The 24802-nt window shown below is 48.5% G+C and overlaps 9 protein-coding genes across 9 annotated transcripts; 4 read left to right on the forward strand and 5 right to left on the reverse strand.

Moving 5' to 3' along the window:
- Nucleotides 1-1091: 1091 nt before the first annotated feature.
- GGI43DRAFT_378418 (fatty acid alpha-hydroxylase) lies at nt 1092-2251 on the forward strand (the record flags this gene model as incomplete). The annotated part of the gene is made up of 2 exons (XM_083202694.1): nt 1092-1801; nt 1858-2251. 2 exons carry the CDS (start codon nt 1092-1094, stop codon nt 2249-2251), a joined length of 1104 nt encoding a protein of 367 aa, XP_083066033.1.
- A 561-nt stretch (nt 2252-2812) lies between these two features.
- Nucleotides 2813-4715, forward strand: GGI43DRAFT_378419 (uncharacterized protein; the record flags this gene model as incomplete). The annotated part of the gene is made up of 4 exons (XM_083202695.1): nt 2813-3489; nt 3547-3855; nt 3925-4392; nt 4457-4715. 4 exons carry the CDS (start codon nt 2813-2815, stop codon nt 4713-4715), a joined length of 1713 nt encoding a protein of 570 aa, XP_083066034.1.
- A 1828-nt stretch (nt 4716-6543) lies between these two features.
- On the forward strand, nt 6544-8814 carry GGI43DRAFT_419803 (uncharacterized protein; the record flags this gene model as incomplete). Its single annotated transcript, XM_083207735.1, has 4 exons — nt 6544-6621; nt 6677-7141; nt 7208-8297; nt 8360-8814. 4 exons carry the CDS (start codon nt 6544-6546, stop codon nt 8812-8814), a joined length of 2088 nt encoding a protein of 695 aa, XP_083066035.1.
- Nucleotides 8815-9607: 793 nt separating this feature from the next.
- Nucleotides 9608-10913, reverse strand: GGI43DRAFT_11703 (uncharacterized protein). The gene is made up of 2 exons (XM_083198995.1): nt 10636-10913; nt 9608-10520 (listed from the first exon to the last, which is right to left on the reverse strand). The coding sequence occupies exons 1-2, from the start codon at nt 10730-10732 to the stop codon at nt 9715-9717; spliced, it is 903 nt and encodes a 300-aa protein (XP_083066036.1). The 5' UTR covers nt 10733-10913; the 3' UTR covers nt 9608-9714.
- Nucleotides 10914-12074: 1161 nt separating this feature from the next.
- On the reverse strand, nt 12075-14477 carry GGI43DRAFT_427118 (pyridoxal phosphate-dependent transferase; the record flags this gene model as incomplete). Its single annotated transcript, XM_083208770.1, has 8 exons — nt 12075-12301; nt 12376-12606; nt 12681-12760; nt 12823-12946; nt 13011-13023; nt 13089-13452; nt 13520-13995; nt 14384-14477. 8 exons carry the CDS (start codon nt 14475-14477, stop codon nt 12283-12285), a joined length of 1401 nt encoding a protein of 466 aa, XP_083066037.1. The 3' UTR covers nt 12075-12282.
- A 2557-nt stretch (nt 14478-17034) lies between these two features.
- GGI43DRAFT_11566 (uncharacterized protein) lies at nt 17035-17983 on the forward strand. The gene has a single exon (XM_083198969.1). The coding sequence runs from the start codon at nt 17340-17342 to the stop codon at nt 17793-17795; it is 456 nt and encodes a 151-aa protein (XP_083066038.1). The 5' UTR covers nt 17035-17339; the 3' UTR covers nt 17796-17983.
- On the reverse strand, nt 17984-19797 carry GGI43DRAFT_11491 (bZIP transcription factor). Its single transcript, XM_083198966.1, has 2 exons — nt 19327-19797; nt 17984-18683 (listed from the first exon to the last, which is right to left on the reverse strand). The coding sequence occupies exons 1-2, from the start codon at nt 19616-19618 to the stop codon at nt 18172-18174; spliced, it is 804 nt and encodes a 267-aa protein (XP_083066039.1). The 5' UTR covers nt 19619-19797; the 3' UTR covers nt 17984-18171.
- GGI43DRAFT_11490 (uncharacterized protein) lies at nt 19798-21003 on the reverse strand. The gene is made up of 2 exons (XM_083198965.1): nt 20240-21003; nt 19798-20135 (listed from the first exon to the last, which is right to left on the reverse strand). The coding sequence occupies exons 1-2, from the start codon at nt 20757-20759 to the stop codon at nt 19978-19980; spliced, it is 678 nt and encodes a 225-aa protein (XP_083066040.1). The 5' UTR covers nt 20760-21003; the 3' UTR covers nt 19798-19977.
- Nucleotides 21004-21694: 691 nt separating this feature from the next.
- GGI43DRAFT_390186 (uncharacterized protein) lies at nt 21695-24004 on the reverse strand. The gene is made up of 2 exons (XM_083204289.1): nt 22308-24004; nt 21695-22245 (listed from the first exon to the last, which is right to left on the reverse strand). Exon 1 carries the CDS (start codon nt 23283-23285, stop codon nt 22410-22412), a length of 876 nt encoding a protein of 291 aa, XP_083066041.1. The 5' UTR covers nt 23286-24004; the 3' UTR covers nt 21695-22245; nt 22308-22409.
- Between the last annotated feature and the right edge of the window lie 798 nt (nt 24005-24802).

Genomic DNA, 24802 nt, shown 5'->3' on the forward strand with positions numbered 1-24802 from the left:
CCACACAGCAAGCCACGACTTTGTTTGCAGTAGTCATGATGCAACAAGACAGCACCGCCACAGATTGGTGCGGCGTCAAGTTCGAAGCTGACTCGCCACGCCCTTTCCGGTATCTTAGGTGAGGAATATACAGCACCTAATGTAATGTAATCCATGCGTACCCAGAACACTATGTGCACAGTAGATAATGCTATTCAAATACACCCTGCTATGTTCGACAGTGGATAACTTTACAAATACGGACTCAGCAGATAGCCCGGGCTCTTCGGCATCACAAGCAAGAGGAAAATTATGGACATCAGGCCCTGGCATGTCAAAATAAAAGTCCCAGGCAGTGAGACGGTGCCCAACAGGGAAATCGAATAGGCTACCCAATTTCTATCCTGGGGATACCACCCACACTACGCCGCATACGGACACATTCAGCAGTTCCAGCCAGCTGCAGCAGTGACGACCGCGTGTCAAATACCCGTCGCTTACAGTGAAAAGTCCGCTTACGAAGTAGTATTTTGCTCAATGAAATAAGAGCAAGAGGACTTTGATGGTGCTGCGCCCCATCTTTTGACGCATCATCGGCACTCTTGTTAGTCTAACGGTACATAGGGGAAAGAAGAAAAAAAAGTAACCTTGGCGCCAAAAACGAAGGAAAAGTAAAATCTTATTGGCAGTGGTGTGACTTTGGTGCGGTCTCTGCTGAGATTTTGTTGGTAACGCCACCTGCTAGTGCTCGGCTTCCGGTGGCCAGCCGCTAGTAGCGTGCGTCAGGGGATTCCCCAAATTAATCATCGGCAACCTAGAAACCCCGTCCGATCTTCAAAAAAATCTCACAGCCCCCTGATAAATTCTTCGCGTTTTCTTCTTTTCTTCTTCTCGCAGCCAACTGGCAACGTTGCGATCAGTGCTTTGCTTGCACCGTCATATACTTTCTTTTTTATTCTTTTACTTTCAGAGCTGTCTTGCCGCCAAGAGGGCCAATTTTTTCTCCTCTCCACTTTCATTGCCGAATTGGTTGCTTTTAGTCTACCGATCTGTCTTCATCTCCGCCACCTCATCCCTGTCCGCCTTTTCGGATCTCGTGATAGCACGGCAAGATGGCTACCGAAACTCTCACTAAACTCACTCGCGCCGAAGTCGAGAAACATAACACTGAGCGGGACTGCTATGTCACTCTCGGCAACAAGGTCTACGACGTTACAAGCTTCCTGTTCGACCATCCCGGCGGCCACAAGCTCATCCTCGACTATGCTGGCCAGGACATCAAGGACATCCTAGAAGACGGTGTCTCGCACACCCATTCAGATGCTGCATATGATATCCTCGACGATTCTCTTGTCGGCTACCTCAAGCCTGAGCAAAACGGAACCGCCAATGGGAATGACGCCGCCAATGGCGAGTATGTGCACCCGAGAACTGGCATGTCCAAGGAGGAAGATCTCAGCAAGGACACGGATTACAACCAGGACTTTAAAAAGCACAAGTTTTTGGATTTGAGCAGGCCTTTGTTTCCCCAGCTTTGGTACGGTAACTTCACCAAGAGGTTTTACCTTGACCAAGTGCATCGTCCACGCCATTACAAGGGCGGCCAGTCTGCTCCCCTCTTTGGCAACTTCCTTGAGCCTCTCACCAAAACTCCTTGGTGGGTGATTCCTATCCTCTGGCTCCCTTGCGATTCATATGGCTCCTATTTGGCCTTCTCAGGTTTCGAGAATCCCATTATCCCTGCCGCATACTGGGTCCTTGGCTTTTTCATTTGGAGTCTTGTCGAATATGGATTGCACAGATTTTTGTTCCATCTTGATGAGTATGATATTCTCCCTAAATCGTATGCCATATGATCCATTGCTAACTACGATGCAGCTACCTCCCTGATAACAGATATGGCATCATTGCACACTTTTTGCTTCATGGCATTCACCACTACCTGCCCATGGATAGGTACAGATTGGTCATGCCCCCAACCATGTTCGTGTTGCTTGCCACTCCATTTTGGTATCTCGCCCACACCATTTTCGCCTACAACTGGTATGCCGCAACCGCTGTCTACTGTGGTGGTATCTTCGGTTATATCTGCTATGACCTGACTCACTACTTCCTCCACCACGAAAATCTCCCTCTCTGGTACAAGGAGCTCAAGAAGTACCACCTGGAGCACCACTTCCTTGAGTACGAGCTCGGCTTTGGCGTCACCACCAAATTCTGGGACAACGTATTTGGCACCGAGCTGAAGCCCAACGTTGTCAAGACTCAGTAAATATGAAGCACCTGATACATTTGAGAAAAATAGATTGTGATGAATATGGACAGGCGGGGGATCACAAGGCTGTTAATGCATAGTGGGAGGCAAAATTCCTAATGGTTGTTGGTATGAGTTATGGATTATCAAGAGATCGTCTTCATGAAGCAAGGACACTAATGGCAAATTTATCGGACGTTGATATCACCGATAGTAATTTTTTTTTAAACAGTAGAAGATTTTAATTAAAGAATAAAGATTCCCAATTATCTTACTTAGTACGGCATAAAACGGCCGAATTTTTGGATTACATAAATCTGTCAATTGTACAGCCACTCACGTGACTCGCCTTCAGCTCAAGTCTCAAGGAGAAAGTATCCGTCTCGAAGCCTAAAATCCCAACTCGCGAGAAACTTCCCGGGGATTGATATCCGTGACAACGTTGCCGATCCCGAGAAACGACGCAAACGGACATTTTTGTATTCCGCAGCAATCGTATTTTTGTTCATGGTCCACCCCCCCCTGAAATACTAGCAAATTCTTCTCCTCTGCCATTGGTCGTCAAGACAGTTTACCATCATGTCTAGCTTAGATGTCGAGGCGCTGCTCGACGCTACGGCTCAGAATCCAGAGAAAAAGCAGAAGACCCCTGATGCCGAACGTTCCAAAGATGATGGTAAATCTGATAGGCGAGATAGAGACTCCGACCGCGACAAAGGCCGAGAACGTAATGGCAGCCGTGTGAGAGATAGAGAACGAGATTACGACCGTCGTCGTCGAGACTACAGCCTTACTCGAAGCCGCCGAGAGACGCCCGATGCAGGCACTCCCCGTAGCGACACTGGCAGCCATAAAAGTAGGCGGAGAAGCAGGAGTCGTGATGATGACCGTCGTCACTCACGCCGCCACAGAGACGGCGACTACTATCGAGGTGGACGAGCCCGCTCGCGTTCACGTTCGCCCCCTCGACACTATCGTCCTCGTGACGATCGCGATCGACGAGACCGACGAGATCGAGGCGACCGCTATTCCAATGACTACGGCCGTCGCGGCGGTCGAGATGATGACCGCCCTGACGCCGGCAATGAGGGTGGTAATGCCCCGCTTACGGAAGATGAGAGGGATCGCCGTACCGTATTTGTCCAGCAGCTTGCAGCTCGGCTGCGGACTCGTGAGCTGAAAGAATTTTTCGAAAAAGTCGGACCTGTTAATGAAGCTCAGATCGTGAAAGATCGAATCAGTGGGCGATCCAAGGGGTAAGTTGCGCTCAAGACAAAGTCTCCATATCTTATGTGTTACTAACAGGGCGGCAGAGTGGGCTATGTTGAGTTCAAGAGTGAAGATGCCGTGCAGCAAGCCCTTCAACTTACAGGACAGAAACTCCTAGGCATCCCTGTCATTGTGCAACATACCGAGGCTGAGAAGAATCGCCAAGCTCGCAACCCAGACTCATCAAGTGGACATCCTAACTCTATACCCTTCCACCGCCTTTATGTAGGCAACATTCATTTCAATGTTACAGAGCAAGATCTTCAAGCTGTATTTGAGCCATTTGGAGAACTTGAGTTTGTTCAGCTCCAAAAAGACGATAATGGACGCAGCCGTGGCTATGGATTCGTCCAGTGAGTTTCAACCCCTTTCCATCCATCATATCTTACAAATAAAAAGTATGACTAATGCCTTGTCAAAAGATTTCGGGACGCAGGCCAAGCTCGCGAGGCTTTGGAAAAGATGAACGGCTTTGACTTGGCTGGCCGTCCTATCCGTGTTGGCCTTGGCAACGATAAGTTTACCCCTGAGAGTACTGCCAACCTAATGCACAAATTTTCCGGTAACAACCAGGGCTTCCAAGGCTCTGCGTTCTCCGGAGCAGGCGGACGTGGCCAACAGTCTACGTTCGACCGAGCCGGAGGTCGCGATAGCGAAAAGACTGGTGGTGCTAGTGCTTTGGATGATACAGACGTTGCTGGCGTAAACTTTAACAACTATAGCCGCGATGCATTGATGAGAAAACTTGCCAGGACCGACGAAGCCCCGACCAACGGCAATGACGAACGCCAGCAGATTCTCAAGCCTAAAACGGAGACGAAACCCCTCCCTGTCAACGTAAATATGGCCAGTCGCTGTGTTGTGTTGCACAACATGTTCGACGCCACAGAGTAAGCATTATCATGCCCACCTTTTTGAACATGTACAAACAGTGACGCTAACCGGGAACAACAGGGAGGAGGGCGATGACTGGGTCAAAGAGCTCGAAGATGAGGTTCGACAGGAAGCGGAACAACGATATGGGCATGTTGTCCACATTTCTGTCGACCCGAACTCTAAAGGAGACATTTACCTCAAGTTTGACAAAGTCCAGGGCGGCGAAAACGCCATCAAGGGTCTCAACGGTAGATACTTTGGCGGCCGAATGATCGACGCGTCACCTGTTGTAGACGCCGTCTACAGCAGTTTGTTCTCTCGCACCCGGGCAATCTGAAGCTAATGCTTTACTATTCACATTGTGCAATCTAGGAACTTGGAGGTTGGTAACTAGTTTTTTATGAAAAAATATAACCCAGTATCCCTTGTTAACCCATTGATAGCCCTCTCTATGCCTCTGTGCAATTATCCAGTACGATTTCTACTATAAAAGAAAAACCAGCAGCACGATACAGGTTACACCTTTTGTCCAACCGAATACTAAATCAGCCAAGTTTTTTGGTGCAGCAGATTTTTTTGAATCCAACGGGGCGCCTTGGTCGCCGGTTTTGTCTTTTTTTTGTTCCACTTAATAATGCGTTTTAGCACCTCTTTATACGGCAATGTCCCAAACTGATGTTTATGCCTAGGACGGTCATCGATAGTCGTTTTGATCAAAATTCGGTTTCGAAATCGTGTAGGATTAGTTTCTGATATTGATGCCATAGCAATGACAAACTCTTAACATACCCGACGTAGGATGGATATCACTTATCACACAATGCGAACTTGGGGCATCACAATATCCATGCTTCGCTGGTGTGGCCTAGGGAGCTATTTGAGCATTTAAATTTTCAAGTTTAGAGTAATATAAAATGTTGAGAAACCTTCAAGATGGCCCCATATCCATCTTGTTCATGTCTTTGTTCTATTCATCTGGCTCCAGCTTGCCACGTTTACCCAAAACGAATCAACGTTTCAGAGGAGAACTGAGTTTGCAAATATGACAGCAGCATGAGATGTGAACCACGTGATGACAGCTCTTCTATTGCATCAACTACTACCAGGTACTTCACTTCTATATCTATACACTCTTCACTCTTCTCATTTTTGGAACAAGTCTATATGATTAATATTTAATTTTGTGCGTCTCTACCAATCTTCCAGCCATTCACAGCATTGTTACTCTCAAAGTATCTTCATTGCCTGGATTCTCGTGTTTTCTTCTCGATGGGTAGCCACTTCCTCCGTTTTCAACACGCTCTTTGGTGGTGTTTTAGGAGAAACACCACCTTGATAAAAAATCCTCCAGGAGTTGCGGTACCAGGCGCACATAACCGAATAACCTCACTTTAAGTTCAGCTCACGCTCAGTTCTCGGCCCTTCGGCCCCGTTTTTGCGGCGTAATTTCTTGGGATTTACCAGGAGTTCTTTTCCGTTTGCTTTCTTCTTACACTTGATCTCTATTTTCCCTCTCGCTTCTCTCATTTGCAGCGTCGATTTCTGAGAAATTTCACCCAGCCAGCATTTTCTCGATAGAGGATTCACGCTTTTCTTTTTTTTACGAATATCGACATACACCTGCAGCTTTATTTTCAGAAACCTTCTTTAATTCCTTTGCGTTTTGTATAGCCCCCTATTTTCTTCTCCCATTTAGCGTATTTGGACAGGGTTCGAGGCTTGACGCGCCATATCTCAGAGAGGCATATCAGGTAAGTGTCCAACTTTTAATATTCCTGTCTTCTTTAAAGCAAAGACTTCTTTGAGTCATTCTACAAGTTACAAGAGCTTTTACCATGAACATTTCCAATAATATATATTGTATTTCGACTCGAAGAGGGAGGCACAAACCAGAAGACCATCAACAGAGCTAATGTAATGATAGAATCGCCACCTTCGCGTCTGTCAAGCCTGTCTAACACCTCTGTACCACTCGCTTTCTTCTCTCGTTTTTATCTATTCTCATTCTTTCCGCCGACTGTGGCGCTATCATTCTGCCTCGCTTCCGGAATATGATCTGGAGGGATATCAGAACTCTCACTACAGAAGGTGGCTTCAATAGGTGTGACACGCCGATCAGTTCAGCAAATTCAGCCATCGAAGGAGTTGCAGCTGTGATTGGTAACATGTTATCTGTCAACTTTTCCACGCCCCTCAACGGGCCTGCGCGATCTGAGAGGATCAAGCAAATGTCCAATAACCATGTAAGTCTGTATTATTCATCACCTTTATCAGTGGCTGATCAACTGTTGCTATCAGCCTGCTTTCGAAAAATCTCGTATCACGCAGGAGATTTTGGTCAAGATACAACACTCTTTGAGGCGCATGCCTGGCGTTGCTGCAAATGAATCGAATGAAATCATCCAACGGCTAATCGAAGTTGGCCAAGTCATCAGCCAAGAAACAAGCGCGCTCGTTGAAGCCGTTATGAATCTTCATCTCGATCAAGAAGACACAGATAAGGCGATAGCTAGGATGAGCATCGAGGCCAATCTTGCCAAGGCCCACGCAGACGATCAAGCCCAACGAATCAACAGCCTTGAAGAAGAACTCCGGCTAGAGCAGAAGAAAAGGGAAGACGCCGAAGGGAATTTAAAGAATATTATGGATGGCATCGCAGATATTACTACCGAATTCAAGCAATTAAGGGATAGAGCTGACAAGCAGAAAACTGACTCACTGAATCAGGGCTTGCCATTTTTCGACAGCGGTTTTCTTATCAAAGTAAGTAAAATCCACATGCCAAAGCAGCGCTACATCTGATCTGATGATATATCATCTACTTATTAGAGCCTTGATAACACCATCCAACTTTTGGAAGATGAAGTCAGTAAACAGCATAGTCTTTGGGCTGTGCAACAGCAGCCCCATTCTGAGAGCATGCCTCGAACCATTGAACCCTCCCCTGAAAAGAGTCAGGTTACAAATGGCCACCATAAGCCTCCAGTACCTCTTCAAGAGGAGGGCTTGAGCAATGGCAGTGTCTTCAGCGACTCCGTAACATCTCCCAGGGCATCTACGGCATTTCAGCCCGCTCGCCGACTCCCTACCGTTGGTCCGCCGCCAAAGTTTGGCCAATTTCAGGGAAGTATGCCTCCACGGCCTACGACAGCTTTGGCTCATGATCGCCGAACTGCCAATGCATGGAATTTAGTCGCACCCATGCAGGGTGGCAGACAAGGCTCCTTTAACCATAAGACACAGTTCCCAGGCCCTCCTTTTGGCCGAGCCCCCTCTCGCCAGAGTTTTCAGAGTAACCATCAGTTTCGACCTAGCTTCCCGCAGTCTGCTTTTGCCATGCCAGAGAACCCTCCTCAAAGGCCCAGCAGCGCGTTTGGCTATGGTCGGGACTACTTCCCCAACACTCCAACTGGCCAATCTCGAGGCAGATACGGTGGCCGCCTTCGCGATAACGCTCCACCCCCTCCTTTGCTAGATTTTGGGGCCACTTCATCTGGCGGTTCTACTTCTGGGCCCCCTAGCGCCCTTGTGAGTCGCAACCCTTTCTCTAACCAGCCGATCACGATCACAGAACAAGCCGTTCAAGCATGGCACGGGCACATGATGCATTTTTATGCGACTATCCGCAACTTTGTCGAGTGTCACGCCAATAATCCCGATCCCACGGGCGAAACGAAACTGAGCCAAACTCATCTATGGCCAATCCTGCTGGCCACGTATTATCCCCTATCTGAACAGGCAGCGGAGTCTTACCTCGATCATCACATTCGCAGCGAAAACTCCAAATCCTGCATTGTCACCAGAGTTATTATAGATTTTGTTGTGAACCGAGTTTGGAACCCCAGTGCCTGGGCTGGCGCCGATGCAGACTCTACTTATGGTATCATGGAAGTGGAGAGAGACTTGGAGCGCACAACAGGTGATTATTTTGCGCCATTCAACATCTTGTGTTCTATACATGCAGAAATTAACATGTCGCAGGTCAACCATCAGCTATTCGCCAGCCTATCCTCGATCGTATGGCTGCAATTGTCGATGTCGTCATGAAAAAGGAGCAGGGCGGCCCCTTTATCAGGAATCGAATCGAACAGGCCACTCATGCTCTCCTTACTAGCCTTCAGCCCTTAATGAATACATTTTACAACGCGACGGACGCAATCCAAGACTTGGAGCAAGTCATTGACAGCGCCTACGAGATATCCTTCAAGATTCTCACCAGCCGTCTGACTTTTGACTTTCGCTTCCCCGAAATCGGCAGCCGCTTCTCTTCGCAGTCGATGCTGCCCATATGGCCACCCACTGACCCGTTGGAGCTGCAGGCGAAGCATTGGCGTGTAGCTCTGGTGACAACTCCGGTGGTGACGTGCCGAAACGATACTGGCTCGAATATCTCTGCACACTCTGTGTCCCTGGCCGACGTATTCTGCATGCAGTGAAAAATGTTTAATTTGGAAGAGGGTTGGATGGTTATTTATTGCCAAATGGAAGACGAAGCTGGCACGTTTCTCTTTCTCACTTGGTCTTTAATCCATCGGCGCAGACTTGATACGTTGAAAATAAGTCAGAATAAACTCTTGGTGAAGAAAGGTATTACCTGAGAACAAAAGACAACCAAAAAAAAAAAAAAAAGAAGTTACCTAGGATAGGGCAAGATTTGATACTGAGGATGACTGGATTAAGGCGTTTACTGGCTTATACAATTTTTATTATTTCTATTAGTCTCTGGTTTACTCTAATATCAACTCACCCGATAGCCAAGCACTCGGAGAGAAGGCTCCATCATTCCGTTGGGCATTACGTGGGATTTTTTTCTTTCATCCTGAACATAACAATCTGGGAACCACACGATATGAAATCCTAAGTAAATAATTCTAGGTAAATAGGACCACACGCACCTTTAATTGCATGAATATTGGAAACATCAACAGTTTTCTTTCGCAGTTTAACAATTGAAATTGTTTTGATATAAATAGTATCTGTATGAACTGTAAGCCTCCCTCAATCGTGGTAGTGCGCCCTTTGGGACAAAGACTCTTCCCGACTTTGACCCAGCCTTTGTCCAAAGTAACAACCGTAACGCCAGAATTTTTTTTTTTTTTTTTGGCCCTTTTTAATACCAGCATTTTCCTTAATACAGTAATGCAGCGTTAACAGCTCTACCAATCACTAGGAAGACTGCTCATATATTCTCTTCCTCGTCAACTTGCTCTATGAGACCTCGTGTAGACATCCACGTTATTAAATCCTCTTCACAACTCTCTTGAATCAGAGAATTGCTCCCACATAGCCATAGCAGTCCCACCGCCGAGTCTGATACTCTCTAAAATTCCCTAAATTTAAGACCTTGATTGATTTCCTGAAGGTCTTCTATCCAAGCGGCGAATAACCGCTCCGAGAACAACCTTTAGGATACCGTCGGCGGTAAGCCCCTTTCTACTATTAGAAGACTTGCCATCCCAGGTCACCGTGTCAACCATGTCTCTGACGCCCTTTTTTGCTAGCTCGTCATCTAGTTCTCGGAGAGCCTCCGTGGCATCCCTGTCAGTTCCAATTTGGAAGAATTGTATGCCGACTTGGTGAGGCGGTGCACGGAACTCATCAAGTCTCCTGGCGCACTGGAGGACGACACTCTCTGGGTCATCCGTAGGACGGCCGTCCGTGATGACGATGATATTAATGGGCTTGACGTCTTCAATATCTTCTTTCTCTTTTTTTTCGGGATCCAGCCTCGCGATATATGGATTAAGAATGTTCCATAACCTCGTGCCGGTAGGTGTGGCACCAGTGGGCCGGGCCTTCTGAAAGGCTTCTTGCACCTTTTCTGGAGTATCAATGCCGTAATACCCCCCTGTGGGCTTTTTATTGTCTTTAAGATCTTCGACCGACCTGTGGTTGAGAAAGTATAGGTCTATGCCATCCTTGTCGTGAGCAGTGCAGATGGGTGTGATGGAGCGCAGGACCTCTGCAACTTCTCTCCAAGGAGAACCTGCCATGGAGCCAGAGTCGTCGACAACGAAGATTGTATCGAAAGACGACAAAAAGGCGTATTTATCATCTTCACTAGTGATGTGAGGTAAATACGGTGGTGCACTGCTGCTCGCAACAGGCGGAGCTATCGCAGAGTACGCAGGAGGTGCATCATCTGCGGAGAGACAGAGAGAGAAATGTCAGTATTCATCCTATGCTCTTCTTTCGTCTTATAATTCCAGTTTTTTTTTTTTTTTTTTTCTTCTTCAAGGTAATCGGGGATAACTCACTTGGGTCTGCAAAAGGGTTGTTTGGAGCCAATGGCTTCTTGTCAGAGTCCCCGCGAAGCTTGTCCCTTATGCTCCCAAATACTGATGATCTCTTCATGATTCAAGATAGAAAAGAATAAAACTTGAAGTCGAATGGTATGTGCAGCCTAGTTGAGGTTGAGAGAGATAACTGGTATAATCAGAAGAAAGGCTGCCGAGTTGGATTTTTAATCTTTTTCTTTCAAGTCTCCCGGCAGTGTTCGATTTCTGTGCAAGCTTGATTCAAGCAGTAAGTTCTCAAGTTACACCTGCCAGGAATATGTCTGATGCAAGTGGCAAAAAGACAAGTGGCAGATGGTGCTGGCAGCCGTGCCCTTTCTTCAAATGCTTCTTTCTTTCTTTGCCGAAGCCTGGCAGGTAACCAAGGTAACCACCCGCTTGTACCACTTGAAGCAAAAAAGTTTCCCTTTTGTTTGCTAAATGAGTACCTATTCGGTAATAATTAAACTTTTTGTTCTAATAGTGATTTTCGTGTGTTGTCAATTTGTGTCCACGAATAGCTCAATTGTTTGCATAAAAGTGTACCTATATATAAATGCGCGCATTCAACTCAGATGGAAACTTCTCCTATTCTTATACTTTATCAACTTTCAACCTTGCAATTAATTGTCTGTGCAGCAGACTAGGTTCACTTAACTTTAATTGAAACTTCGTTTAAAATGTCTATTAAGACAAAAAAGCGCTCATCATGCGCATTGGAATTCCGATGACAGTCTGGTGAACAGCCATATGTTAGGCATACTTTGGGCTTAATTACAACTATCGTATTACCAAAGAGTCGACCCCACCTACCCGGCCGGTAGGGCTCCGGAGATCGGTCAGCATGTGGCGCAGCTTAGGAGTGTGGATCAAGTCACCGCCTGGGCATGGCGTCGCGGGGAGCAGCAGAAGCGCCTCGTAGGCCACCTTGCAAGGCAGAAAGGCAACCAGATCAGATTTGGCTGTACAGGGGCGAACCAACACATTGTCAACGAAATATCAATGGCCACTGTAGCCAGAACCCCTGAGCGTCTAGCACATTTGCGTCCTAGGCACGAATCTCGCATAGCAGCGGAGCACACTAGACTGTTCCAGAGAACTGGTTTCATGGTAATAGTTCATGAAGGATCCCCGTTTTGGCGATCAGCCTGCCCAAATTGGCCGGGAGGTTTCCAACCGAGAGTGAATATGTCAGGTACGCGAGGCGGCGGCAAGGCGCGCGGCAAGCGATTGGACAGGTAGGACTGGTGGTCAGAAGGTGGCCACAGCGGTTCACACATGACGGGCTGATGTCTCGAAAGAGTTTGTTCATTCATTCATCTGAGGCGCTATTACGTCTCGACACAACAGTGCTAGTCCATCGCCGTCATTCAACCACCAGGTGACGGTCATTGTTCTTTTAAAGTTCATCCATCTTCAACAAATCCTTGCACATAGCCCCACGCCTTACTCACTATACTTCCACTGCTCCACCTAGTCGTAGGAGGCTTCACCTTTGCCTCTTCCTGCTAAATTCAATCAAAATTGTTGCTGCCTTAAAGAGGCAAACCGCCGATACCCGTAATTTGCGCCGGGGGGCTGGAAACATCAAAGCTTTTGAGTCAGTTCGGCCATTTCTTGTTCAATCTTTTAGTTGGATCGCTTGTGCCTGGAGGGAGAATTCAAACGTTAGCTTTTGACCACTGTGACCATGATCAATGTGTTTGCAGTGATAAAACATACTTGCTGACAACGCGCTCGATACCGTCCAAGCCCATCTTGAGGACGTCCATCTTGGGGCCATATGACAGACGAACGAAGTGGTGGCATGGGCTGTCGAACAGATCACGTCGTCGTGAGGGGTTGAGATCGAAGAAGATACCAGGGACAACGATAACCTTCTCTTCCAAGCAGGCCTGGAAGAAGTTGAGGCCGTCAGCGATGGCATCGGGAAGACCCTCGAGGTTCAGCCACCTTGAAAAATCAGAGAGTTAGCCTAACCACACACGAATATTGTTAGAGAGAGGGGGTAGTTTTCATCATCATACAGGTAGAAGGTGGAGTCGGGAACGTATTTGATGGAGAAGCCCATCTCACGTAGACGTCGGACGGTGTAGTCACGCTTGTCCTATTGGCCAGTTAGATTCCCGTTTTCTCATATCATTAACGAGCATTTTTGGTTAAACGAACTCGGAAGTGGCGCTGGAGATGAATCATCTCATTCTGAACCAGGGTAGGCTCAAGCATGGGGACAGCAGCCTCCTGGAGAGCATGCACGGCACCACCATCCAAGTAGCTACCACATGAGCCAATACTAGACAGTCTGTTAGCTGAATCACAAAATCATCAAGCGAGCTTCAATTGTTTTCTTAACATACGCGCTGATGTACTCTAGAGAGAAATGAGAGTTAGTACTTGCAGCTCTATCATTAGAAGTCGTTATATCTTTGGCTTACCCTTGGGTCCAATGATCCACGCAATTCGCCATCCAGGCAGTCGGAAGCGCTTAGTGAGACCGTCAATGATCAACACATCGTCCTCATCAACGTCCTCGACGTTCTCAGCGGCAGAGATGGTGGAACCATCGCAGTTGCTAGTGTAGTTGTATCCGGAGTAGAACTCGTCACTGATAAAGGTAGCGCGGCCTCGGCAAAGATCCTGGATCTCAGCCAGCTCGGGGTTGGCAACGACTCTGCCAGTGGGGTTGCGAGGGTTTGAGGTAAGGATAACGGAGGTACCACGGGCGATTTCTTCGGCAATCTTGTCGGGGTGGATGTGGTAGCCGTCTTCTTCGGAGAGGGGGACGGGGATAGCTGCAAACTGTAATTCGTGTAAGTCTGACGAGACGTCCATTATTTCTGGGCGCACAAACTACAAGGGGACTTACGTTCTTGAACAAACTCAACATCTCGTTGTAAGCGGTGTAGTCGGGCAAGAAGAAAGACAGGTATGAGCTGCCCAGAACAGCGGCAATTCGGATCAGACCAGCACGGCCACCGGGAACGATGGCGACGTTCTCCCAGGTGTACTGGCTGTCTTTGCCCTGACGGTGCGTCTCATTGTAGAGCTTGGCAACAGCTTCTCTCAGGGGTTTGATACCAGCTGTAGGGCCGTACTCTCTGGCGGCAACGCTGATATCGATTGTCTCAGGTCGCTTGAAGCAACCGGCAATTTCGTCCTCGACTTCGGGGGCGCCCTGGCCAAGATTGGCCCACGCATCAGGCTCATCGACGAAGCCATACTCGTTGGCGCGTTCAGTACACCAGATGACACCAGTAGATGATCGGCTGGCATCCAGACCGGCATGGGGCATGTGGCCTTCGTGGGCATTGCGGAACTGTCTGTGGACCTTGGATTGGAACTCTATAAGCCAAAATCATGTCAGCTTTTTACAATTCATTTTTAATCATGTTTCAGTTGGCAAATCCAATGTTGCAGTTCCGACCGCAGAAACCCTGTCAATACAGTACAAGCTGGCGGTGGTTATCAAGCTGCGGGGGAGGGGTAATCAGGCTTGGGAGTTGGGGTCGCTGTGATGGCGGGGCTCATCCAACAATTAAGCCAAGTCGAGCGCCACCGCTGCTTTTGACGGCCGCCACGTGGACAGAAAAAGGAAAAGGGAAACAGGGTGGTAAAAGTTTCTTGTGGCTTGATTGACAGCCGCAAGACAGCTTTGCTGCAGCAGCGGTGGCAACATCCACTTCTTCGATCTCGTCCCAGTGCAGAGAGTGTGTAGAGAGGCCTCACTAACCATTCATCGACGGCTCGGCGTTGCTGAAGCGTCGCAGCAGCGGCTTCGGGGCGCCGGTATGGCGATTGATGGAGAATTTGCGTCCGGAGAACATTTTTGCGACTAGTAGAGCTAGACAGGCTGCTCAATCAATCAGTATTGTTGAACCGCAATAGAGGAAAGGAGGGAGCTGAAGTCGGGAGCAACGAACTGGAGGTGAAAAGAAGGGGGAAGAGAGGTTCTTTGTAGCCAGTTTTAAGGTACGGGAGGTAGGACAGCTTCGGAAGAGCGGCACGGTATAACGTCACTCAGCTGTCCAAGCGAGAGGCACAGATGGTCAATGAAGTGCAGTTTCAAAGGCCAGGAGCGAGCAAGAGGAGCTGAAAACCTCTGGTCGTTGGTAGCAGTCAAAGGGAAAAAAAGCTGAACAAGAAAATTACGTCCCAGAATGCTCCGGGGCATCACCGCGAAGCTCTACCTATATAACGGAGCAACAGAGGCCTAGAGGGGGCCACCTCAAGCACTAAGAACGGATCCGCACGTAAAGCACAGCGCTAGATACTCCAGATGACCCCCCGAACAAAGCGTTTTGGCAGGGGATTGGCAGTGAGAGCGCCGACCCGGCAGGCTCTTCCAGGTGGAGGCAGGGCTCCGGCTACCAATCCGCGACGCCGTCTGGGCACCAAGAGAGGAGAAGGCTTGTGCATCTTGTAACTAAATCGGCATGGGCCAACCGATCCATTGAGAACGGCATGGCCGATGAGGAGAAGGCGCCGCAACAAGGAGAGAGAACGAGAGGGGAAAAGAGTGTCAAAGAGAATATTGGTATTTCAAAACTTTTATCTACTTGATTAAATTTGAATTTTAACTTGTTAAATTTTGCACAAGTATAAGGTGAGTTGGTGCTGCTACGTCAAAGAAGTGCGGGCAGTCAATTTGTACAGCTGAGGCTATTCCCACCGCCGCATTTACTCCTCACTGCCCCTTCTCCCCCTCCTCCACTACAGCTGCATGTTAGTTCCATCAGCGTCACTTCGAGCCAAAAATCCTGCTGAACCTCCCCAGGTGTGGAGCTTATAAAGCTGGCCCTGTAACGATGTGCAGTAGAGTACATGAACAAATAGAGAAAGAGGGAAAAGGAGCGGTGTCCGCGTATCTCTGGCTTGCCCAGCTTTAGCCCAGCCAGCCTGGTACGTAGCATGTCGAACAGACTAGCAAAAGGCCTCATGCTCTGCAGCCCGGGGCATGTCTCAAATAGACGTTCAACATGTATAGGTCGAGTAATGCTTGGATTACTCGGTGTTGCCGGGCTTGACATGCAGCGGGTGGCTGCAGTGTCGCACTTGGCATGTCTATGCAGGTCGTGATACGAAGCACAACAGCTTCTCTAGACGGATGTCGATCGAGGGCCATCCAGCCCCAAATATAGCACCCTAGTGCGGTGTATTACCTCACCCACCAGATCCCCAATACTACTAGTAATTCTCCGCCGCTCATCACAGCTCGTTCAACTGAAGCTCAGAGCTTCACAGAGTGAACAGCAGCTTCGCTCATTCTTCTACCTCCGAAGAGAAAACAACAGCACCTTGACTCGCGTTTCTCGTCTGTGTCGTCTCTGTCCCGAAAACGGCCGTCCCCCTGACTCCATTCTGTCTCCTCTTTCCGTCGAGATGCCTTACGGGGGCATCGCCTGAATCAGGCGCTCCAGCGCGCTCCACGCTCGAGATCCATCAGCTAAGTGCCGAATCGGAACGGGTGGTGCCCAGCATCAGCAGTAGAGTCGGTAGCATTCGCTAACTGCTCGGCGCATTGAGATACGACACTATTTGAAACTCGGGATTTTTCTTATCTGTGTTGGAAGTTGTCGGAAAGAAAGGAGGTGTGCTGCAGCCTCGAGTGCATACATAAAGGGCTTTTTTTGGCCCCCTAAGGATTCTTCTTTTCGTGATGCTTTACGGCATCCACTACCGAACTAGCTGGTACTAAAGTAACCCGTATATTTTTAGGTAGCGGCCAGCCAGCAGCTTGGCATCCGTTTTAGTGATTCTAGCTGCCGCTCTCTCTTCTAGCTTCCGTGTTGCTCATGAGAGTTGAGAGCCACGCGTGTTCAATAGAATCCTTATTGAAAGTCCATCAACTCATTATCTCTGGTGGCAGAAACGGCTGCTTTGACGTCATCTTTTTCATTGCAGGCGTGACTAGGGGATGGTAATCTACGCTCTTGGAGTTCTAATCTTCCTCTGCTATAGATTCCTCATCTCCAGCTATTCTCCTCTTCAAGTTGGTATACATAATCTCTCTTTCTTCGGCAGCCGTGGATTTTACTCTATTTACACTTATAGAGATTTACAGAAACTAGAAACTTGACGTGTGAACCTGAATCTCCCGTCTTGCCTTACGTCACGACCTCCTATAGCTGCCTCGAAAAAATCTCCCTTACACTCAAAGGCCCGAATTTTCAAATATTTGAATTCATTATTCAAATAATATTTAAACGTTCTCATGAGAAAATTCACCATCATCTCAATCAAAGATAAACCCCAGTAACCATAAATCAATTCGCAGCGTAAAACTGGGGTGCAGTAGTACCAAGTTAAGTCGCACGTAAAAACCAGCCAATTACACAACAGAGAGGGGCCAAGCCTCTACCTAAGCAGAGAAAAAAAAACTCCAAAGCATTCTAGAACCACCAAACATCGTCACCACTCCAACCCCCATAAAATATCAACGTATCTGGAGCAATTTTGCCTTTAAAACTTAATCGGCAACTTATTTTCAGCAGTTGACCAATTTATATTAACTGCTTACCCCAGCTTTCGAGCTGCACCTTTGCATCCACTTCAGCTGCATACAAACCCAAATTCAGCTGCACCTCAAACGAAAAAGGAAGTGAAGGATTTATAAATCTCACAAAGGCTTACGGCATATATCCCAAAAAATATTCTTATATCACACCATTTTCAATCACCTTGGGCCAATGCTTCGTCGCAGTACCTTCCTCTTCCGCTCGTCATTTCTCAGCATCAAGCCCTTTCATCTCATCTCGCCATTCTCATCCTCATCTCGCAAGATGAACTCTGACTCTCAAGACAACTCATCCTCTTCATCTTCCTCATCAAAACCGTCACCTCGGGAGGCTCTTCCAGCGCCGGGCTCTCATGGCGACAATGTAACAACCCTCGACGTCAGCGGCTCAGGCACAACCGTCAAGCTGGACGCCCTCGGCCCGCTTGTCGTCAATGTGGACGGTACCATGTCCCGCATCTCAAATTGGGATAAGATGGCAGATATTGAAAGGCAAAACACTCTTCGCATCATCGGGAAGCGGAATCAACAACGCCTGGCTGCCCTGAGAGAGGCCCGTGGCATCAGTGGAGAGAGCAATGGCAGCATAGGCGCTAGTGGCAATCACGACACCGATGGCAAACAATAGACAATTAATAAAAGGATACGAAACGGAGAATTATTTTTTTTAAAAAAAAAAAAAAAGTTGAACATTTCATGTAATATATATAAAGCGTCATCCCACATAGAGCCCATTTCTTTTACTTTTGGCTCTCTATTTCCAACCACTTTGGATATATGCCACATACAAATAAAGCCAAATAGATATCCTCCGACCCAGCTTCGTTTATTTCAGCCCCAGATTAAATCGGTTAACCAATGATTCAATCTTCCCAAGACAGGACAAAGCTCTCTCGATCCGGTTAACAATAAGAACGCCAGAAACCAAAGCAACGCCCCCCGCCCCTTTCGATCAGTACGACATTAAGAGAGATCAAAGGAAATTATTATCAACATGCGTTCGCTCATTGCTCTCCTTTGATCTTTTCGCCGCTACTTGATTCAGCGGCTGAGGCCTTGCTCTTGTCACTGGCATGCTTGGTGAATTCTTTCCACAAAGCAACAATATCCTCATTGCCCTCGTTCTTCTCGACCAAGAGGTTCTTCAGCCACTTGTTCTCGGTTTCAAGCTGAGACACTTTGCTCTCCAGGTTAGAAACCTTGTCAGACATCTCCTTGGCGGACTTCTCCAGAGCCTGTTCGCGCTGCTTCTTCTTGATACGGAAACGGGCGCTAGCAGCAGTGTTTCTCCTTCGCTTGTCTTCCTCAGCAGCCATTCTGGCAGCCTCCTCTTGGTTCAAAGACTCAGACTTCCGCTTCTCGCCAACCTGGGGAGGTGCCTGGTGGAACCGCGCATGGTGAGGAGAAACCTGTACGTGGCCATGGTTTGGCTGCAGGGGCGCAAAGCCCTGTTCAGAGAAGTTGTTCATGTGGGGCGCCGCATATGAGTTATTGTTAAATTCTGGGAAGGCAAAGTCTGATATCACCATTGATAATTAGCACCAACAACACCAAGTAGGTTGTCTCTCACGCCAATGGATCACAAGATGAAGCAGTAGAGGGCAGAACAAGATAAAACAGAACACGACGGGCATTAGGGAAAGGGGGATATATCCCCCGAGCCATCCATGGCCAGTAACGAGGCCTCGCTGATACATGGTTGCATTTGAGGATGAGAAGGTCAAATCACGAGTTATGGCGCCATAGCCCCGGGATTTGTCAGCGCATGCGAAGTGCGGGATGCCCCACTCAGAGGCGCACTCCAGCAGCACTTCTGATGCATCGCACCAGTCTAAGAGACAGCTCGTCCCAATGACAGAGGCGGAAATGGGAGTGTTATGGGGGAAACAGAGCAGCAAAAGGACCAGAGGATGCAAGGGCCCGATAGATGGGCTGGATGCCTGCGTGGTGATTGCGGAGATGTTTGACGAAGTGTCCAGTCACGCTAGGAGCGCGCGTGGGTTCTGCTGGAAAGGGAAAAGGCCAGGGTCTCATTTCTTTCCAGGAATGAGAAGTCGATAGGCGGCAAAGAGGAAAATAGTGTAAAGAATTGAAGCGGAAAAAAAAACATGTGCATATGCATAAAAATGTAGGAAAATAGTAAAGAATAGTAAACTCACCGGACATGAAATCCAAGTTGGGCATTTCACCGATCACAGAGGGTGCAGCGCTTACATCCTCAGATGTGGTGCCACTGTGGGGAGCCTTGCCTTCAGGCTTGGCGGGCTGAGCTTGGAAATCGGTGTTCTGGCCAGAGTCGAAGTCGAAGAACTGGGTGTTTGTGAAGATGGTCAGGTCCTCCTCAAAGTTCATGCTGCTGTCTTCGATGGTCTCCGCCTGAGGGCTGATGGTGTTGAGGTCGCGAAGATACTGCGACACGTTGGGGCCGTGCCGACCGCTGTAATTCGACATAATGATTTTTGAAGGGATGTCAGACGGGACTCGTCAATTGGTGTCGTATATCGCAATCAGCGTCTCGCTAGTAGTTGACCGCTGCTGAGATTTTGTAACGTCTTGATGCAATTGACGGGCGAAGAGAATGCCTCCTACTGGCGGAGTTTGAATGCCACGTTAGTAGCGTCTAAATGAATGATGCAGACGGTGTCGCAGCCAAAGGCGTCGCTACGATGCGTCGATATCGATGCTAGTCGTCGTCCTTTGATGTGGTCGTCGAAAAGTCGAAAGTCGATGATGGCGACAGATGTGGTTGTGAAAGGAGGAAAGCCTAAATCGAGTCCCCAGCGAGATCGCTATGAATGTTCGGATCGGGGTTATGACTCTCCAGCCCTCCGGTGGAGTGTCCTCGTTTTTTTTCCTCTCCCCCAGGCCACAAGCAATAAGTGCAACGTGCCAGTAACCGACACTGTTGGCCGAAGGGCTCCGGCTACAGTGGGCCAGGAAGAGACTTTTAGCGTCCTCACAGACCGTGCTGAGAAATCAATCAGCTGAATCCCCACTCTGCAGAGCCTAGAGCCCCAGAGCCCAGTGGAGTGACATCCTTTTGGCGCCGGGGCACCGCGTACCACCACGTACCTCGTCGCCTGCTCTGCGGCAGAGAGTCCTGTTTAGTGCCAAGGTGTGGGAGTCTGTAGCGTGCTTGACGCCTGGAGCCCCCGCCTCCGCCTTGGTGCTGTAGCCAGTCAGAGCGGCCGTTGCGCCCATATCGCCGCAGCGATTTGCTCATTCGGTTGTTAAGAATTAGCTGAGCTGCCCAGCAGTTTGCCTGCTTGCTGCGTCCCCCATCCTTATCTCCAGTACTGTCCTCGGTAACTCTACAATGGACCGGGCAACGTTTCCCGGAAGAGGCAATTATTTCCAGCAGCCTTGCCCTATTTTCGACTATACTAATGGAATCAATCACTGTCCTCTTAGTAAACGCTGGGTCCGCTATGTCATTAACGCCATCTATCCATCCGCCATCCTGCATGATCCCACATAATAGTGCAGAGCACATGTAATCTGCACCGGTACAGTAGTAGTACCGGCGGTTACGTAGGCGATGCAGCTCTGTGGTCCTTAGGATGCTCCGCGATCCGGTTTTTACCTTTGCCATTGCCGCTGATCAGACCCGATCATTGCCCCCTTCGCTTCTGCTTCTGGGACCGACGGCGAGGGCAGATTGTCCGGCTGCAGTTAAGCCCTCAATAGATCCAATCCTTCAATCCTGCGGTAAGGCACGCCGCGAACCCTTAAAATACGCCACTCGGAATGCACGCGTGGGGGCACCGACCAGGCGCCAGGCAAAGTTACCATCCGTCGCCATTTTTACTGGGCGCTCTGCTCTTCAGCCCCGCTGCTCTGTTGCTCTTCTACTCGAGATTGCCCGCACCGCTGCTACTAACGCGCAGGCTCCGCCGCTTTTCGACAGCCAGTTTGTTTCGCGCCAGCTAGCCGAGACAAACGAGCGAGTTATTTTCGTTTCTACAATCTCTATGGAGCCATCTGAATCTCATATTTAGGATTGTGCGATTTCGCTCTCCGCCTTGGCGCACTGCGTCATTGCTGATCCCCTATCAGCAGGTACTTGAGATTATATGTATTTACGCCCATTCTACGGAGTACATGTACCTATGAACTCTCAAGATTTTAATATAGCATCATGGATGCAAAGATAACTGGAGCCTACATACCAAGAAACGCGCCACCCAATATCTGCAGCTGGAAATTGATTGCCTGCCGTCGCTTCGTGTGGCTTGTATATGCAGGATTTCAGTAAGGTGTATGCAGGATTACAGGATCTGCTGCCGATAATCCCTGTCTCGGCTAATGTGGTTGCCCGTGGGAGCCAGGATACTAAAATCCCTTGACGATGAACCACACCCTGCAACCCATGCCGCATGCATCGCCAATGCTACCGGACGCCGTCAATTGGTGCGTTCACGCATGGCCACGGGAATTAATCCCGCCATGTGATCTGTAGTTGCCTGTCCGGTGTGCATACATAAAGCCTGTCGCGTCGTGGAGGCACAATCACGCAAGATGAGCTGCTGTGCGGTTGGATGTTTTAGCCGCACAGAGTCTCACTGTTGGCCACTTCAAATAGTGAACAAGTCCTACCGGGTGCGGAGTACCAAGGCAACGAAATCAGCGCAATTTCAGTCGTTACGAAAACCCCTCATGATAGGCTCAGTCAGAGCCTATAGCTTCGTATCGTATTAGAACATGCCACGGTGTGGCTTGAACTTTCATTGTTATCGGCTGTGCAGGCTTGCGGCGTCTCCTGACTCTGGATTTCTGCATGTGATCGGGGCTTCCATCAAGCCACCATCGTGAGCTGATGGTGTCCATTCCTTCAGCTCGTAAAGACCAAAGACTGTAAGGTTAATGCTGTATGCTTAATGCGAAACTCGGGCCGTCTTCATCTGTTCATCGAGGTATCTGCATGTATACGTGTACTTGTACTCCGTACTCTACCTGTGCTGTTACACTAGAGAATGAGTGAGAATGAGCGAGAGAAAAAATTGTGAGGATCTATGGCGTTGTTGAACAAGATTTTTTTTTTTTTTAGATTATCACTTCTATAATATTTTCATTATATCCTATAGGAAAGTAAAGCAATAGAGAAGAGAAAGAGCAAACAAAATCAGACTAACTTAATTACACACAGAGCTTTTTGAACAGAAACAAAGGCCCTTTAAATTCAAACACGGACTACCAGAGCCCTACACGCCTTCAAACTACTCATTTTTTTCTCACGTGTTTCTCACACCAGAACGGCCACACCCTGAACCTTGCTAGTTGCGAATGAACCCTTCAGCTGGTAGTGTTGAGCCACCTTTTTGCTCACCACATCAAATACAGTCACTGCTGGCGCAATGGTTGCATTACCGGGGCTCAAGGCGTAGATGAAGCTGCCAGCAGCCCTCAAGTCATTAATACCAGGGTCAGTAGTGCCGAGGTTCGTGATGGACTTGATGCTGCCATTGGTCGAGGAGAGTTCCACCAGTCGGTCGAGCCCAGCATCTGCAAGGAATACCGTGTTTGTCTCGGGAGAGAGTGTAGCCCAGCATGTAGCTTTCTGGCCAGCAACATCAATAACGTTCTTGACGCTTGCAGCTCCGGTTTCGGTATCGACAGACAGCTTAACAGCTCCAAATGTTGCATCGACAGCGATGATGTCAGAAGAATCCTTTAGTGTTGCCGCGCCAAAGAGAACGGCAGTTTGGTCAAGGAGATTCAGCTTTCCCTCTTCGCTAACACTCACAGCTCCACGGCCGTCACAGGGCTGTTCCACGGCGAAAACTCCCAGAGTTCCAGTGGTGTTTGTGGCTGGGTTGCCCTTCACGGTGGTGTACAGCGTCTCTTCATCTGCAGAGAAGAATACTTGAGCAATGGTGTTGGGGGGACCCACAGGAGGTGTTGTCTGATTCAGGCCAACTGGGCGAAGCTGGTCCATCTTGCCCAATCCCTTTGAAGAGAAGGATGCGCAGGAGACACCAGACTTGGCACCAGTTGCTCCAACGCAAACCAGCTTGTTCTTCACCGATGCGCCAACTGTCACGGGAAAGTCACCAGGCACGGCAGCTGGCTTGCCCACCATGGTGAGTTTAGTTGGGTTCGACGGATCGATTGCAAACATGGAGACGGTATTGGATCCGGCATTGACGGCAAACAAGTACTATAGTAGTAGGATAACACGTTAGCAAGAGGCTCCTTGGCGGTGATATCAGCACATGTAGTCAAGTTTGTATACATACATTGTCAGCCACAGTTATGGCCGACTGAGAGGACAAGACATCAGCAGTCGCCGGCGTTTTCACGTTGCCATTCTGGTTCAGGATGCTTGAACCTGAACCACCTGTTGAAGTGAGCGTACCACCGGACAGCAGTCCATTGCTACCGATGGGCAGGGCAATGATGCTATTCTGCTGCTCGTTGCTTGTGATATAAATAGCCCTTCCAGGCTTAACCTTGGGCTGAGGACAAGAAGTTGGTGCGGCCGCTGACTCGGCTACCAGCTGTGTCAGCCCTAGGACAAGCAGTGATTTCCAAGTAGAGGAGTGCATGGCGTCTGATTGGCAGAGAGGGGCGAATTGAGTAATTGGTAGGGAGATCAGATGAGAATGGTTCTAAACTGGAATATAAGTTGATTTTTAAGAGAATCGACTGGCGAGTTTCCCAATTGATTATATGAATTGAAGTACGAGTGAAGAGTTAGAAAGCTGAATGATTGAGAAGATTTTCAACTTCCATCAACCTCGCTGCCTCTATTTATATGTGTCTCCTCACAATCTCTCCTATCTAGCCGTCTACATTGAGTTGCCGTGTTTCCGTTCATAATTGCATTTCAAGGGGGGTTGATTGCAACTTCATTTGCAACTAACACGAAGCGTGCCGAAAAACCGCAACTCCAAACAACCCTAGAAACAAAAGCCTCTTCAAAATGGACTCCTCATGAGGAATCTTTTCCATCGTGTCAGTGCTCTTAAGATGGGAGATCATCAGAATTTCCTGTTTCGGCATGGCGTAATACAAGCTTGCTATGGACCCTTGCAGTCCTTTTTACGGGGCACAGCATCTGAAGATGGAGCACGGCGTGCGCGGTACAGGATGCTAGGAGCGTCTTCCTTGTTTCGGAAAAGCCCAGGTACAAAGATTTTTTGACGCATAGCAACAACATATCAGATGGCTAATATCGGACGGGGAGAGTAAGCCGATGTGGGTTGCGCCCCAGGTACCTGGGAAAACATTCGGGTAGCCGGCAGACTCAATCTGTTAGGTTGATATGATGCCCTATGTATGTAGTACTTGCACAGCATCGTCAATCAGTAGCCCTACAGCATACAGTACATGTGCATTTAGCCAGGAACCAAGCGCTAGCGCTAGCATTGGGACCAGCTCTGCGGTGCACGTATGAAGCTGGTGACATCTCTCTCGGAAAGACGTGGCCGTTTCTACGTGTGCCTACATGTACCTATCAATTCAGCAATTGCTAAATACGGAGTAGTTGTAATAGCAGCAATTGAAGGCCTTCCGCTAGCCATCTCAGCCGGCAACAAACCGAAATCAAAAAACGTGACCGATGCTGAATAAAGACAGCTATAATCCATATCGATTATGTCTAGCCTATTTTGGAAATGGGGGCGCTTATACAAT

Source organism: Trichoderma evansii, assembly GCF_050947405.1.
Source record: "Trichoderma evansii strain SZMC 28006 chromosome Unknown GGI43scaffold_1, whole genome shotgun sequence".
Classification (NCBI taxonomy): Eukaryota; Fungi; Ascomycota; class Sordariomycetes; order Hypocreales; family Hypocreaceae; genus Trichoderma; species Trichoderma evansii.